Source organism: Ochotona princeps, chromosome 2 (assembly GCF_030435755.1).
Source record: "Ochotona princeps isolate mOchPri1 chromosome 2, mOchPri1.hap1, whole genome shotgun sequence".
NCBI classification, from domain to species: domain Eukaryota; kingdom Metazoa; phylum Chordata; class Mammalia; order Lagomorpha; family Ochotonidae; genus Ochotona; species Ochotona princeps.
In genome coordinates, this window is record NC_080833.1 from 29931723 (window position 1) to 29944034 (window position 12312).

The window sequence follows — 12312 nt, forward strand, 5'->3', positions numbered from 1 at the left end:
CCTCAGCTGCTTTCCCAGGACACAAACAGGGAGCTGGATGGGAAGTAGAGCTGCCAGGATTAGAACTGGCGCCCATATGGAATCCCGGCACGTTCAAGGCGAGGACCTTAGCCATCACGCTATTGCGCCAGGCCCCACGTGCAGTTTTATGAAAGAGAATGTACTTTAACAAGACCAGATTTACCTCAGTAGTGTCTGGAATTTGATCATGAAGTTACCATTTTAAAAACATTTTTGTACTTTGAAATTTTGGGGCATCTGTATCATTTTAGTAGAAAGCTGAGTTTCCTTTATTGTTTTTGTTTGTTTGGTTTTTTTGTTTCTTTGAAGGCAGATTTACAGAGAGAGAAAGAAAGAGAATGCTTCCCTGCACTGATTCGTGCCCCACATAGCCACAGTTGCCAGAGCTGGACTGGTCTGAAGCCAGGAGCCTGGAGCTTCTTCCAGGTCTTCCTCATAGGTGCAAGGCCGCAAGGACTTAAGCCATCCTCCACTGCTTTCCCAGGCACGTCTGCAGGGAGCTAGATTGCAAGTTAAGCAGCTAGGACTTGAACCGACACCCAGATGAGACACTAGCATCACAGGTGGAGGTTTAAGCTACTACATCATGGCACCAGCCAGCGTAGATTTCTTAGTCTTCTTTGGCTTCAGGAGAGTGTTTTTCTAACCACATACTTACTGAAGTTGATACGCGCTTGCTGACTTTGTTCTCTTAGACATCTGTCCTAGTATGTTTGTGTTTATTTTTTTTTCTTGTTTTGTTTTTGACATAGTATGTCATTTTACTGAATTCCACTGCTACTTATCTTGAATTCATGCTTGATACCAATAATTGGTAAATTTGATTTAATTCTAAATCTCTTCTCAACCAGCACAAGGAAAAACACGCCTTTACGTACCTGATTTAATTCTTTTGAATAATCACTGGTGTAACTCAAAAGATACTTTAAGCTGGCATTCATCTCCTTAAATTTGACCTTTCAAGGGTCTCAGATTTCTTTTCCTTTGTTTGGAGAATAATGATGTTCTTTCCTTTCAGGCTCTAAATGAAGAGATTGTTAATAGAAAGAAGAATGTAGATCAAGCCATTAAAAATGGCCAGGCTCTTCTAAAACAAACCACAGGTACTTTGAGAAATGTGTCTCTCATCACCTCCATGGCCAGGGCAATAAGCACACAGCATTAGCTACCTTGGATTGAGTCTCTGAGAAGCACAGTGTTCCCCGATTATATTACTGTGTGCTCCAGGGTGGGGCTGATGGCCTGTTTTCATTACCTGCTAAATCTTTGCAGAACTTAAGACTTAATTGTCTCACATCTGTTGCAGATTCCCTCTGCTGTCCAGTATCTGCAATATCAGCACTCACTGACTAGCACTGGGAATTCTAGAAACATCAGTAACTGAACTTGGACCTTACTTATCTCAGAAGTGACTTTCTTTTATCAAATGAAAGATACACTTCATTTTCCACTTACCATTCATATGGGTTGTTAGATGGTGTCAGAATCACAGGGAGAGAGCATGTATAAGATTTAACTATTTTATTATATTGGAAAGATATATTTATTTATATTGGAAAGATTTACAGAGAGAAGGAGAGACAGAAAGATCTTCAATCTACTGGTTCACTCTCCAAGTGGCCATGGTGGCTGGAGCTGTGTTGACCCTAAGCCAGGAGCCATGAGCTTTTTCCAAATTTCCCACATTGGCACAGTGTCTCAAGGCTTTTGGCCATCCTCTGCTGCTTTCCCAGGCTACAAGCAGAGAGCTGGAAGGGAAGTGGAGCAGCTGGGATACGAACCAGTGCCCATATGGGATCCTGACATATGCAAGGCAAGGACTTTAGCCAACAGGTTATCCCGCCATGCCCTGAAAGTGTATTTTAAAGGAAGGATCACAGGGACTCTTTGATCCTTATGTCTCTGTAAGCCTAACTGTGCACCATCCTGCATAGGTGAAGAAGTGTTACTCATCCAGGAGAAACTGGATGGAATCAAGACCCGTTATGCAGATATCACAGTCACAAGCTCCAAGGCCCTCAGAACTTTAGAGCAAGCCCGACAGCTGGCCACCAAGTTCCAGTCTACCTACGAAGAACTGACCGGGTGGCTGAGGGATGTAGAGGACGAGCTGGCAGCCAGCGGAGGACAGTCTCCCACAGGGGAGCAGATACCCCAGTTTCAGCAAAGGCAGAAGGTAAGCTGTCATTTCACTGTGAATGGAAACAAGTGTTGTCTTTATCAGAATCCCTGTTTCATCGCCTTTACACTTCAGCCTAAACCGCAGTCTCTGCTTACCTCAATCTGTACTGACTCACATGCAGTGAGATTTGACATAAAACTGTAAGAGCACTTATCACAACCTAAGGGGAAAAAAAAAACTGAAGCCCAGGTTCTTAGAAAATTTGCTTTGTGTATGCCATTTTATAATTTACCTGCTTGGTTTGTTCTTGATGTTTCATGGTTGTATTTGATTTTCTTGCATTATCTTGTGTAGTTGAAGATGGGCAGAAATACCATATAGATAGATGTATGTTACGTTAAATACCTGGGCTTAAAAGCATTATTTATCACTTCTGTGAGAGTAGGGGTAAAAGATGAAAGTCAGTCTGGCTCAAATACAGATGATTCTAAGTAGGCATCAGCTAAGCCTAACACCAGGCTTCAGGATGATTGAAAAACCTAGGACAAGGAAAAAAATAGCTGAAGGAAGGAGGTCAGTGCCCTGCTGGGAGGTGTGGTAGAGACAGCACTTCCCACCCGGCACAGCTGCTAATGTGCTTAATTTAGCAAAGTATGGCCTGAAAACTTTTTTCCCTTCTTAGGAATTGAAGAAGGAGGTCATGGAGCATAGGCTGGTGTTGGACACAGTGAACGAAGTGAGCCGTGCCCTCTTAGAGCTGGTGCCCTGGAGAGCCAGAGAGGGGCTGGATAAGCTTGTGTCCGATGTCAACGAACAGTACAAATTGGTCAGCGACACCATTGGTCAAAGGGTGGATGAAATTGATGCTGCCATTCAGAGATCCCAGCAGGTAATGTTTGTAACAATTGGCATTAATATTTCAAGCAGTAATGATAGGTGCATGAGGCACGATGCTAAGACCGCCCTGAATACTGGCTTGGGAATCAGAATAATGAAACTAACCTAAATCTAATGTGACAAGCGAACCCTGATTTGATCCAAAATACCTTGAGTGAAGAACTATGAGACAAGTCAGTGTGTCAATGTGAGGCTTTTTTTTTTTTAAGATTTATTTTTATTGGAAAGGGAGATATACAGAGAGAAGGAGAGACAGTAATATCTTCTGTCAGCTGGTTCGCTCCCCAGGTGGCCACAGTGGTTGGAGTTGAGCCAATCCAAAGGTAGGAGCCGAGAGCTTCTTCCAGGTTTCCCAATGCCCTGGGCCATCCTCAACTGCTTTCCCAAGTCACAAGCAGGGAGCCAGAAGGGAAGTGGAACAGCTGGGACACAAACTGGCACCCAATGGGATCCCAGAGTGTGCCAAGCAAGAGCTATAGCCACTAGGCTACTGCGCCGGGCCTGTGAGGGCTTTCTTAACTAGTGTCCTCCTCCTAAGCCAGGTCAATGATTATGAAGGTAATATGTAGCCCCAAAGAACCAAATGCATCACAGTCTTAGTTTGACATAATCAACCGTTTTAGAAGAGGACAAGGAACCAGGAACTATAATTAATATCAAATATGCAAACCAAAATAGCATAGCCACCCAAAATAGAATCCTCTCAGTAAGCACAGGTGTCATGTTTCCTTTGATCTTTTTTGCTTCCTGCTTTCTGGAAAAAACTCTGCTTTTCTCTGTAACTGGTTGTGTACATATTAATGTGCCATATCACACACATACATTAATAAACAACTCCTTGTGCTCAGAGAGGTAATGGAATGCTGCCTAAACCACATGGACATTTCCTTTGCTTCCCAATACATTTTTTCTGTTATTTTTGTAAGACTTACTTTACTTGATAGTTAGTTACAGAGAGAGAAAGAAAAGAGAGATCTTCCATCACTGATTGACTCCCCAAATGACTGTAATGGCCAGAGATGGGCTGGTCCGGAGCTGGGAGCCAGGAGCTTCTTTTGGGTCTCCTTTGTGGCTGTAGGGGCCCAAAGCCTTGTACAGTCCTCCTTTGCTTTCCCAGGCCACCAGCTGTCAGCTGGAAGTGGAGCAGCCAGGACTTGAATTGGCGCCCATATGAGATGCCAGTGCCACAAGTAGAGGATTGGTATAATATGCCACTGCACCAGCCCCTTTCCTGTTATTTTTAATCTCTTTCAGATATTTCAGTATGAAACTTAGGTTTGGGAAAAGCTCACTTTTCTCTTCAAATCTAAGCATTTATTAACAGAGTTGAATAGGAGAAAAGTACAAGATTGGAGACCCTCATGAAAGAGCAGTGGTGTACAACGTATTTCAGGTTGTTGTGTAACCCTGGGAAGGCCTGATGTTCTTTTGGGGACTTGGGCTTCTTCAGCCAAGCAAGTATTTCCAGTTAACTTGACTCAGCTGTCTATGGTCATATTCAGTTTATATTTTAACGTCTGCCTAAAACTGTTCAGCTTATGGGTAGGAAAAAGGGTTGGCAGGAGGAGAATGCCATCTCGTAAAAGCAGTTTGATTAGAAGCAGATTTCTTTTGAAGGGTGTTAATTTCTGTCATCGTTTCTAGCTGTGAGACCACCAACTGAGATCTGTAACTTCTTTGCATAAAGACAAAATATGATCAATTGTAATTTGCCACATCTTGATTTGTGATTTTATGAGACTCTTCCCAGTTTTTTCTTTAGTTTTTAAAATGTAAACTACATTACTGAAAATCCCTGCCTTTCAGTGTTGAGAAAATTAAATTTCTGAGAAACCTTGGCTGGGTGTAATTTGTGTGTTATCCCTTACTGTGTCTGTTAGTATGAACAAGCTGCTGATGCAGAGCTAGCTTGGGTTGCTGAAACAAAACGGAAACTGACGGCCCTGGGTCCAATTCGCCTGGAACAGGATCAGACCACAGCTCAACTGCAGGTGCAGAAGGTAAATGTGTGATGCCCACATGCCCACTGCTTGGAGAGACTAGGAGAGTCTCTGACTCTCCAAAGTTAAGTGGAATTATGTAATGACATTATAGGTACTTCATATCAGGAAGAGATTTTTTTTCACTCTGAGAGAAACATATCTTTATAAGCTACTGAAAACATAATGTCAGACAGGGAAAATGTCAAACAAAAATAATTTTTAGGTGACTTTAAAGCAAGGAATTTTGGGGGAGGTTTTGTCTTACTTTCACTAACGCAGGCTCGGATCTGTTTGCTTCTTGACCTAACTACAGCTTATTTTTCAAAGGCTTTCTCCATTGACATCATTCGACACAAAGATTCAATGGATGAACTCTTCAGTCACCGTGGAGAAATCTTTGGAACTTGTGGGGAGGAGCAGAAAGCTATATTACAGGTGAATTACAGTTACTGATTGACCATATTGGGTTTGTGTTGGTCATAGTGAATTAGAAGTAAGTTGTGAAATGGTGGTTGAACATGTTTTTCCTCTGACTTTATTGTTACTGATTTTTTTTTTTTAAGATTTATTTTATCTTTATTACAAAGTCGGATATACATAGAGGAGGAGAGACAGAGAGGAAGATCTTCCATCCGATGATTCACTCCCCAAGTGAGCGCAACGGCCGGTGTTGCACCGATCCGAAGCCGGGAACCTGGAACCTCTTCCAGGTCTCCCACGTGGGTGCAGGGTCCCAAATCTTTGGGCTGTCCTCGACTGCTTTCCCAGGCCACAAGCAGGGAGCTGGATAGGAAGTGGAGCTGCCGGGATTAGAACCAGCGCCCATGTGGGATCCCGGCGTGTTCAAAGTGAGGACTTAAGCCACTAGGCCACGCCGCTGGGCCCTATTGTTACTGACTGTTAACTAAGGTACACTTTTGATGTCCTAAATAGTTTAGATCCCTAACCTTGTGTTCATATGTGTCTAAATAGCCATACCATACCTGTGAAATACATTATAATTCCATCTTCTTTGTGATGGAGTTATTACTTCTTATCTTCAGTCGATATGGAAAAAGCTTTGAATTTCAAGATACTTATGCAGCTTTTTCAAAACCCATATTTAGATATTAGTTTCTTCTTCAAGTCCTTCTAAGAGATCATACCTATTTTAAAATAAATTAACTCAGGCCCGGCGCCATGGCCTAGTGGCTGGAGTCCTCACCTTGAACGCTCCAGGATCCCATGTGGGTGCCGATTCTGGTCCCGGCAGCTCCACTTCCCATCCAGCTCCTTGCTTGTGGCCTGAGACAGTGGTCGGAGACAGCCCAAAGCCTTGGGACCCTGCACCCACGTGAGAAACCTGGAGGAGGTTCCTGACTCCCGGCTTCAGATCGGTGCAGCACCGGCCATTGCAGCCACTTGGGGAGTGAATCATCGGACGAAAGATCTTCCTCTCTGTTTCTCCTCCTCTCCATATTTCTGCCTTTGTAATAAAAATAAATAAATTAATTTAAAAATTAATAAATTGACTCAAGAGAGTCAGTATATAGATCAGTTTTTGTCTGTTTTGAAATGATATAGTTACCCATATTTTGTCAAGAGTCTTCATAAATTGAAAACTCATCCTAAACATTTGGAGTATGAATACCAGCAGAAACTATGTTTTTTGGAGACTTTTGTGTTGTTTGGGTTTTTTGTTTGTTTTTCAAGATTTATTGATTTGAAAGAGTTACAGAGAAGGGAGGGAGAGGCGAGAGATCTTCTATCTGTTGATTCACTCTCCAGATGGCTACAACGGCTGGGGTTGGGCCTGAGCCTGACAGAAGCCAGGAGCTTCTGGGTCTCCTACTTGCGTGCAGGGACCCAGGCACTTCAGCTGTTCTCCACTGCTTTTCCAGCTGGGTTGAAAGTGGAGCAGCCGGGACTTGAACCAGTGTCCACGTATGGAATATTGGCACTGTGCCAGCCCCTGGAGACTTTATTTATTATTTTTTTAAAAGATTGATTTTATTTTTATTGGAAAGTCAGATATACAGAGAGGAATGAAAGGCAAAGAGGAAGATCTGTCTGTTGATTCACTCCCTAAGCAGCCATAATGGCCTGAACTGAGCCAATCTGAATCAAGAAGCCTCTTCCGGGTCTCCCATTCGGGTGCAGGGTCCCAAGGCTTTGGGTCATCCTCCACTACTTTCCCAGACCACAAAGCAGGGGGCTGGATGGGAAGCAGGGCTGCCGGGATTAGAATTGGTGCCCATATGGGATCCCGACATGTTTAAGGCTAGAACTTTAGCTGCTAGGTTATTGTGTCAGGCCTGAGACTTTATTTTTTAATCAGAAGAAGAAAGACAAGTGAAACTTTATAGGCAAAGTCTTCATCATAGCCCTAGAGATATTCTATTCTACATTGATCTGTTACGATAATGCTGTATCACGGTAACTCTTCACTAAAACATTAACTTTTCTTGTGCTATTGTATTGCCTTTTAAGCCGTTTTCAGACTTAAGTATTACTTGAATAAAACATGTATAATGGCAAGATAAGAAAATTCAGTTAAATATAAAGACATAAAGATTATACTTTATAGTGTCACTACTGTAGTCCACATTTGTTAACAACAGTGTATATTTATTACGTTTTAATGTATGTATGCCTTCCTTTCTTAAGAGGAAATTTCATAATAGTAATATGAATGCTTTTCTCTTCGTATTTATAGGAAAAGACAGAGTCTTTAATACAACAGTATGAAGCCATTAGCCTGCTCAATTCCGAGCGCTATGCTCGCCTGGAGCGGGCCCAGGTCTTGGTGAACCAGTTCTGGGAAACGTATGAAGAGCTCAGTCCCTGGATTGAGGAAACTCGAGCACTGATAGCACAACTGCCTCCTCCTGCTGTTGATCACGAGCAGCTCAGGCAGCAGCAAGAGGAAATGCGGGTAAAGAACACGCCACGTTTGTTTTCCTGCATAATTAAAATGGGCTCTGTCATTTACTGAAGAAACAAGAGTTTATTAACGTCTACTAGCTGCAACTTCTGTGTTAATTCTTAATCAGAATTTCTTTGACAATACAAATGTATATCTGAATTGTTTTCTTCAACATTTAATGCAAATTAATATTGAGAGTTTAGGTATTACAGTGCTAAAGAAACAACAAACCATAAAAAGGAACCTAAGACGAGTCTCGGAACAGTACTGTTGAAGTCAAGGTGTGGCTGGGTGACTTTGCACTTGGTGAAGCAGCTCCTGGAGTGAGAGCTGTGCAGGAGTGTCAGGAAGCATTTGGCGCATGCAGTTTAGACTGGAAGGGAAATTCATGGACATTTATATTTCAACTAATACTGTTACCTTTAATGTTTCTTACTTCTGTTCCGTAGCGTGTGCTTTTTTGCTACTTCTATTTCCTGTAAGTGGAAGAATTTAAACCAAAAGTATTCAGAATAAAGTCAAGGAGTGATTGGATTGCCAGGCATGTTGCTATTCACAGTTTATGCTGCCTGGCATTTCCCATTTTGGGGGATGCAGAGTTGTTAAACCATGTAAAGTACAATACAGTATAATACATAGACATATTTATGATTACACACAAAGGTGGGGTAGACATATATGACAAAGGCAGTGAGGGGAGAGAGACGCTGTGTTTTGGGGGCCTTTGAGGGTGATGGTACATGGAAACAGGCTTATGAAAAATAAAGAGAAGCGGCAGCAGCAGAGCACAAGACTAAGTGTTTTGTTTTTTGTTTCTCCATAAATGGTAAGTTCTAAGACTTGCTGGTTTTCAGCAATTCAGTTTATTCCTCTCAAAGTTGTTATTAGCTCTGATCAAAGTGACACACAAAGAAACTGGGTGTTTGGCCTTAGCAGTTAAGGTGCCAGTTAAGATGCCCACGTGCCACATCAGCATACCTGGATTTGATACTTAACTGACTTCTAACTCCAGTTACTTGCCAATACAGACCTTGGGAAGCAACTGTAATGGCTCCAATACTGGAGTTCTTGCCACCTAGGTTGGAGCCCTGGGCTGAGTTCCTGGCTCTTGGCTTGTATCCCTCACCATTGCAGGCATCTGCTGGGTGAAACAGGAGTTGGAGGAGCATGTGCGCGCTCTCTCTCTCTCTTTCTCTCTCTCTGACCCTCAATAAAAAATAGACTTACCGTGTTTTCATTGGTATGTCTCTCCATAGCAACTAAGAGAATCCATTGCGGAACATAAGCCTCATATTGATAAACTGCTAAAAATAGGACCACAACTGAAGGAGTTAAACCCTGAAGAAGGGGTAATGGTGGAAGAAAAATACCAGAAAGCAGAAAATACGTACGCGCAAATAAAAGAGGAGGTGCGCCAGAGGGCTCTCGCACTTGACGAGGCTGTTTCCCAGTCCGCCCAGGTATGTGTCTGTCTTAGACCACTCCAAGCTTCAGTCGTCAGACTCAGCAGGAAGTCACTGTGTTGGTTATGCCCCTGTGCTCAGGAATGTCCAGAGCAGCGTGTTGATAATACATATACATTTTCAGGAGAATAAGAATAGGAAGCTTTGCGTTTTTATTTCCGTGAATAAGCATCTGTAGACAGTGTAAGGAAGCTAGAGCATCGTGGCGGATATGCATTGTCTCTTAATGGTTTCCCTGAAACTTTGTGTTGTGATGATCCTTAAGCAGGGATGATTGGGTGTAAACTGATCTTGCAGATTCCGAAGCAGAGACTGCCTGAGCAGACTTCAGGTTCCCATTGGCCTAATACTTTTGAGACCTAAAATTGCCAGACGTTAGTTGTCTTACTCAGGGAGCCACCCACTAAGCTCCTAGGTCAGAGAGAGATGTGTGAGTAGGCAGAACTGAGAGCCAAAGAGAAGCCTAACTACCTGCAACGGAGTTTAAAGCATGTAACTACATACGTTTCAACTAATACATGCATATTACTGTTAGTGGTAATTTTGTCATGTCTGGATATTTTATTCCTGTGTTTAGTCAGTGTTCTTGGTTAATATTTGTACTCACTCAAGTTTCTCCCCCCACCTCCCGTCCCATCTCTCACTCACATTGTGGAATGTGTTACTTTGTGTGTTGCTGCCTGCTCCTGTCTTCCCCACATCGTCACATTTCATTGTTGTGTTGACCGCGCACCATTACAGATTACAGAGGTAAGGTCCCCACCCCTGTTGGGATTAGAGTATTACAAAACTGAAAATCTAGGCTACTACCCATCAGGAAATTTCCCTTCACTAATCAGAATGAATCTGGTTAGTACAGGTTATTATGGCACTTTCACCTGGGGGTGGAACTTTAAAAATGGGAGGCAATTTTGTTAAGGAAATCCCACATTGTTTTTTGTTTGTTTATTTGTTTGTTTTTCTTTAGGACATTTAAATCAATAAGCCTTACTCTAATGAATCCAGAGTTGATTATAGATACTTTTTTTTTTCAAAAGATAAGAATATCTGTTTCTAATCCTTATATCCCTTTTCTATGTCAGATTAAAGATTAGGATTTTATAGGTGTAGTTCCTGTTAAAGTACCAGAAAAAGTGGGAATGTAATTTGTTCTTTTAGGATGAAGTTAGATCTGGCCTTCCTTAATTGCCTTTCATCATGCCAACGTTTTCCTTTCTCACTGTTCTGTATGGTGGGTTGCATGCCATAATACTTTTTAAACTCTAAATCATGGAGCATATTGAGTTCCCCATCCATATACACAGAGGGCATCTAACTTCTTGGTCTAGTCTGTTGCCTGCACCTGTCATCTGAGATGTTGGTATACTGACTCTTGCCAGTTTCATAGTTTTGTTCCTTTTGTCACATTAGTTGACATAGAGGAAGTTTTGACAGCACCAGAGATTTCTGGTATATGACACAATAGTTTAGTTACAACATTTTTTTTTTCTGACGTGCCAGCTCTGGTGTAATATGGCCAACATAGTTTGTTAGCCAAATTCAGCATGTGACAGTCACTGGGCAAGGCTGAATGCAGGTTGTCCTAACCAGTACAAGAACCATGGCTTGTCCTTCTTCCCCAACATTTCCCCCAAGAAATGAGATGAAGTATTGCCATGATGGCTAATGTCCCAACATTTGTTTAGTTTCATGATAAAATTGAGCCCATGTTGGAGACACTGGAGAATCTTTCTTCTCGCCTACGAATGCCGCCACTGATTCCTGCTGAAGTAGACAAAATCCGTGAGTGCATCAGTGACAACAAGAACGCCAATGTGGAGCTGGAAAAACTGCAGCCGTCCTTTGAGGCCTTGAAGCGCCGTGGAGAGGAGCTCATCGGGCGATCACAAGGAGCAGACAAGGATCTGGCTGCAAAAGGTGCTCAGTGGATCTAATTATATTTAAAGTAAATCAGTAGAATAAATTCCAGGCTATGGTTTTATCCGGCATCCCACCAGATGTGTTTCAGCAAATACAAGAGCCATCCCCAAGTAATGAGTATTCCAGAAAGTCATCTGAAGTCACTTAGAATTCCGAACACATCTTCCCATTGAAACAAGGTTACAATGGGTAGTTAGATTCCCAGGCCAGAAAACAAATGCTCCTTTAACCCCTAATGTGAGTGAAGTTCAGTCTCAATAGCGGATAGAACTACCTTTTGTGATACTTTTCTTGGGAAGCATACAACAAGTTCCACAACATGACATCAATGAGAGGTTTTATAAATGAGCAATACCTCTGTAAGAGACAGTGGTTTATTTCCAGAGTACCTTTGTGATCCCTCCATGTGGGAAACCAATATAAGCAGAAAATGCTAAGTCAAAAATAATAAAAATAAGGCTGAGATGGAGAACTACCCTTTGATTGATAGTTACACATTTTTAGAGCTTTTTTTAAAGATATCATTTCATTGGACATGTCAGTTTTGGATGGGCTCTGGGCTCTGTTGAAATTGCTTGCAAATATTTATTCTTGTCTCCTTTTTACCCTCAGAAATCCAAGACAAATTGGATCAGATGGTGTTCTTCTGGGAGGACATCAAAGCCCGGGCTGAGGAGCGAGAAACTAAATTCCTTGATGTCCTTGAATTAGCAGAAAAGTTCTGGTATGACATGGCAGCTCTCCTGACCACCATGAGAGATACTCAGGACATCATCCATGACTTAGAAAGCCCTGGCATTGACCCATCCATCATCAAACAGCAGGTTGAAGCTGCCGAGGTAAAGCACAAACAAATCTTGCAGGAAAGTACTTTATCTGAGAATATTATGTTAGCTGCTTAACCAGACGGAGTACCCTGAAGAGTTTTTTTTTTTTAAAGGTTCCTTTTATTCCACTTGGAAAAAAAAAAAAAAAAACAAACTTTCCTCATTATATAAATGC

The 12312-nt window shown here is 42.1% G+C and overlaps 1 protein-coding gene across 10 annotated transcripts in view; it reads left to right on the top strand.

The window, feature by feature from the left end:
- Positions 1 to 12312, top strand: part of MACF1 (microtubule actin crosslinking factor 1) — a 388597-nt gene that overhangs the window by 336080 nt on the left and 40205 nt on the right. For 9 of the 10 annotated variants that reach the window (XM_058679238.1, XM_058679275.1, XM_058679268.1 and 6 more), the window contains 9 exons: positions 1040 to 1124; positions 1956 to 2197; positions 2826 to 3032; positions 4921 to 5040; positions 5350 to 5457; positions 7718 to 7936; positions 9184 to 9387; positions 11076 to 11307; positions 11923 to 12149. In XM_058679238.1, the coding sequence (XP_058535221.1) occupies positions 1040 to 1124; positions 1956 to 2197; positions 2826 to 3032; positions 4921 to 5040; positions 5350 to 5457; positions 7718 to 7936; positions 9184 to 9387; positions 11076 to 11307; positions 11923 to 12149 (1644 nt within the window). Of the gene's footprint in view, positions 1 to 1039; positions 1125 to 1955; positions 2198 to 2825; positions 3033 to 4920; positions 5041 to 5349; positions 5458 to 7717; positions 7937 to 9183; positions 9388 to 10131; positions 10141 to 11075; positions 11308 to 11922; positions 12150 to 12312 lie in introns of all 10 variants that reach the window. The other variant, XM_058679296.1, reaches the window with a different exon arrangement.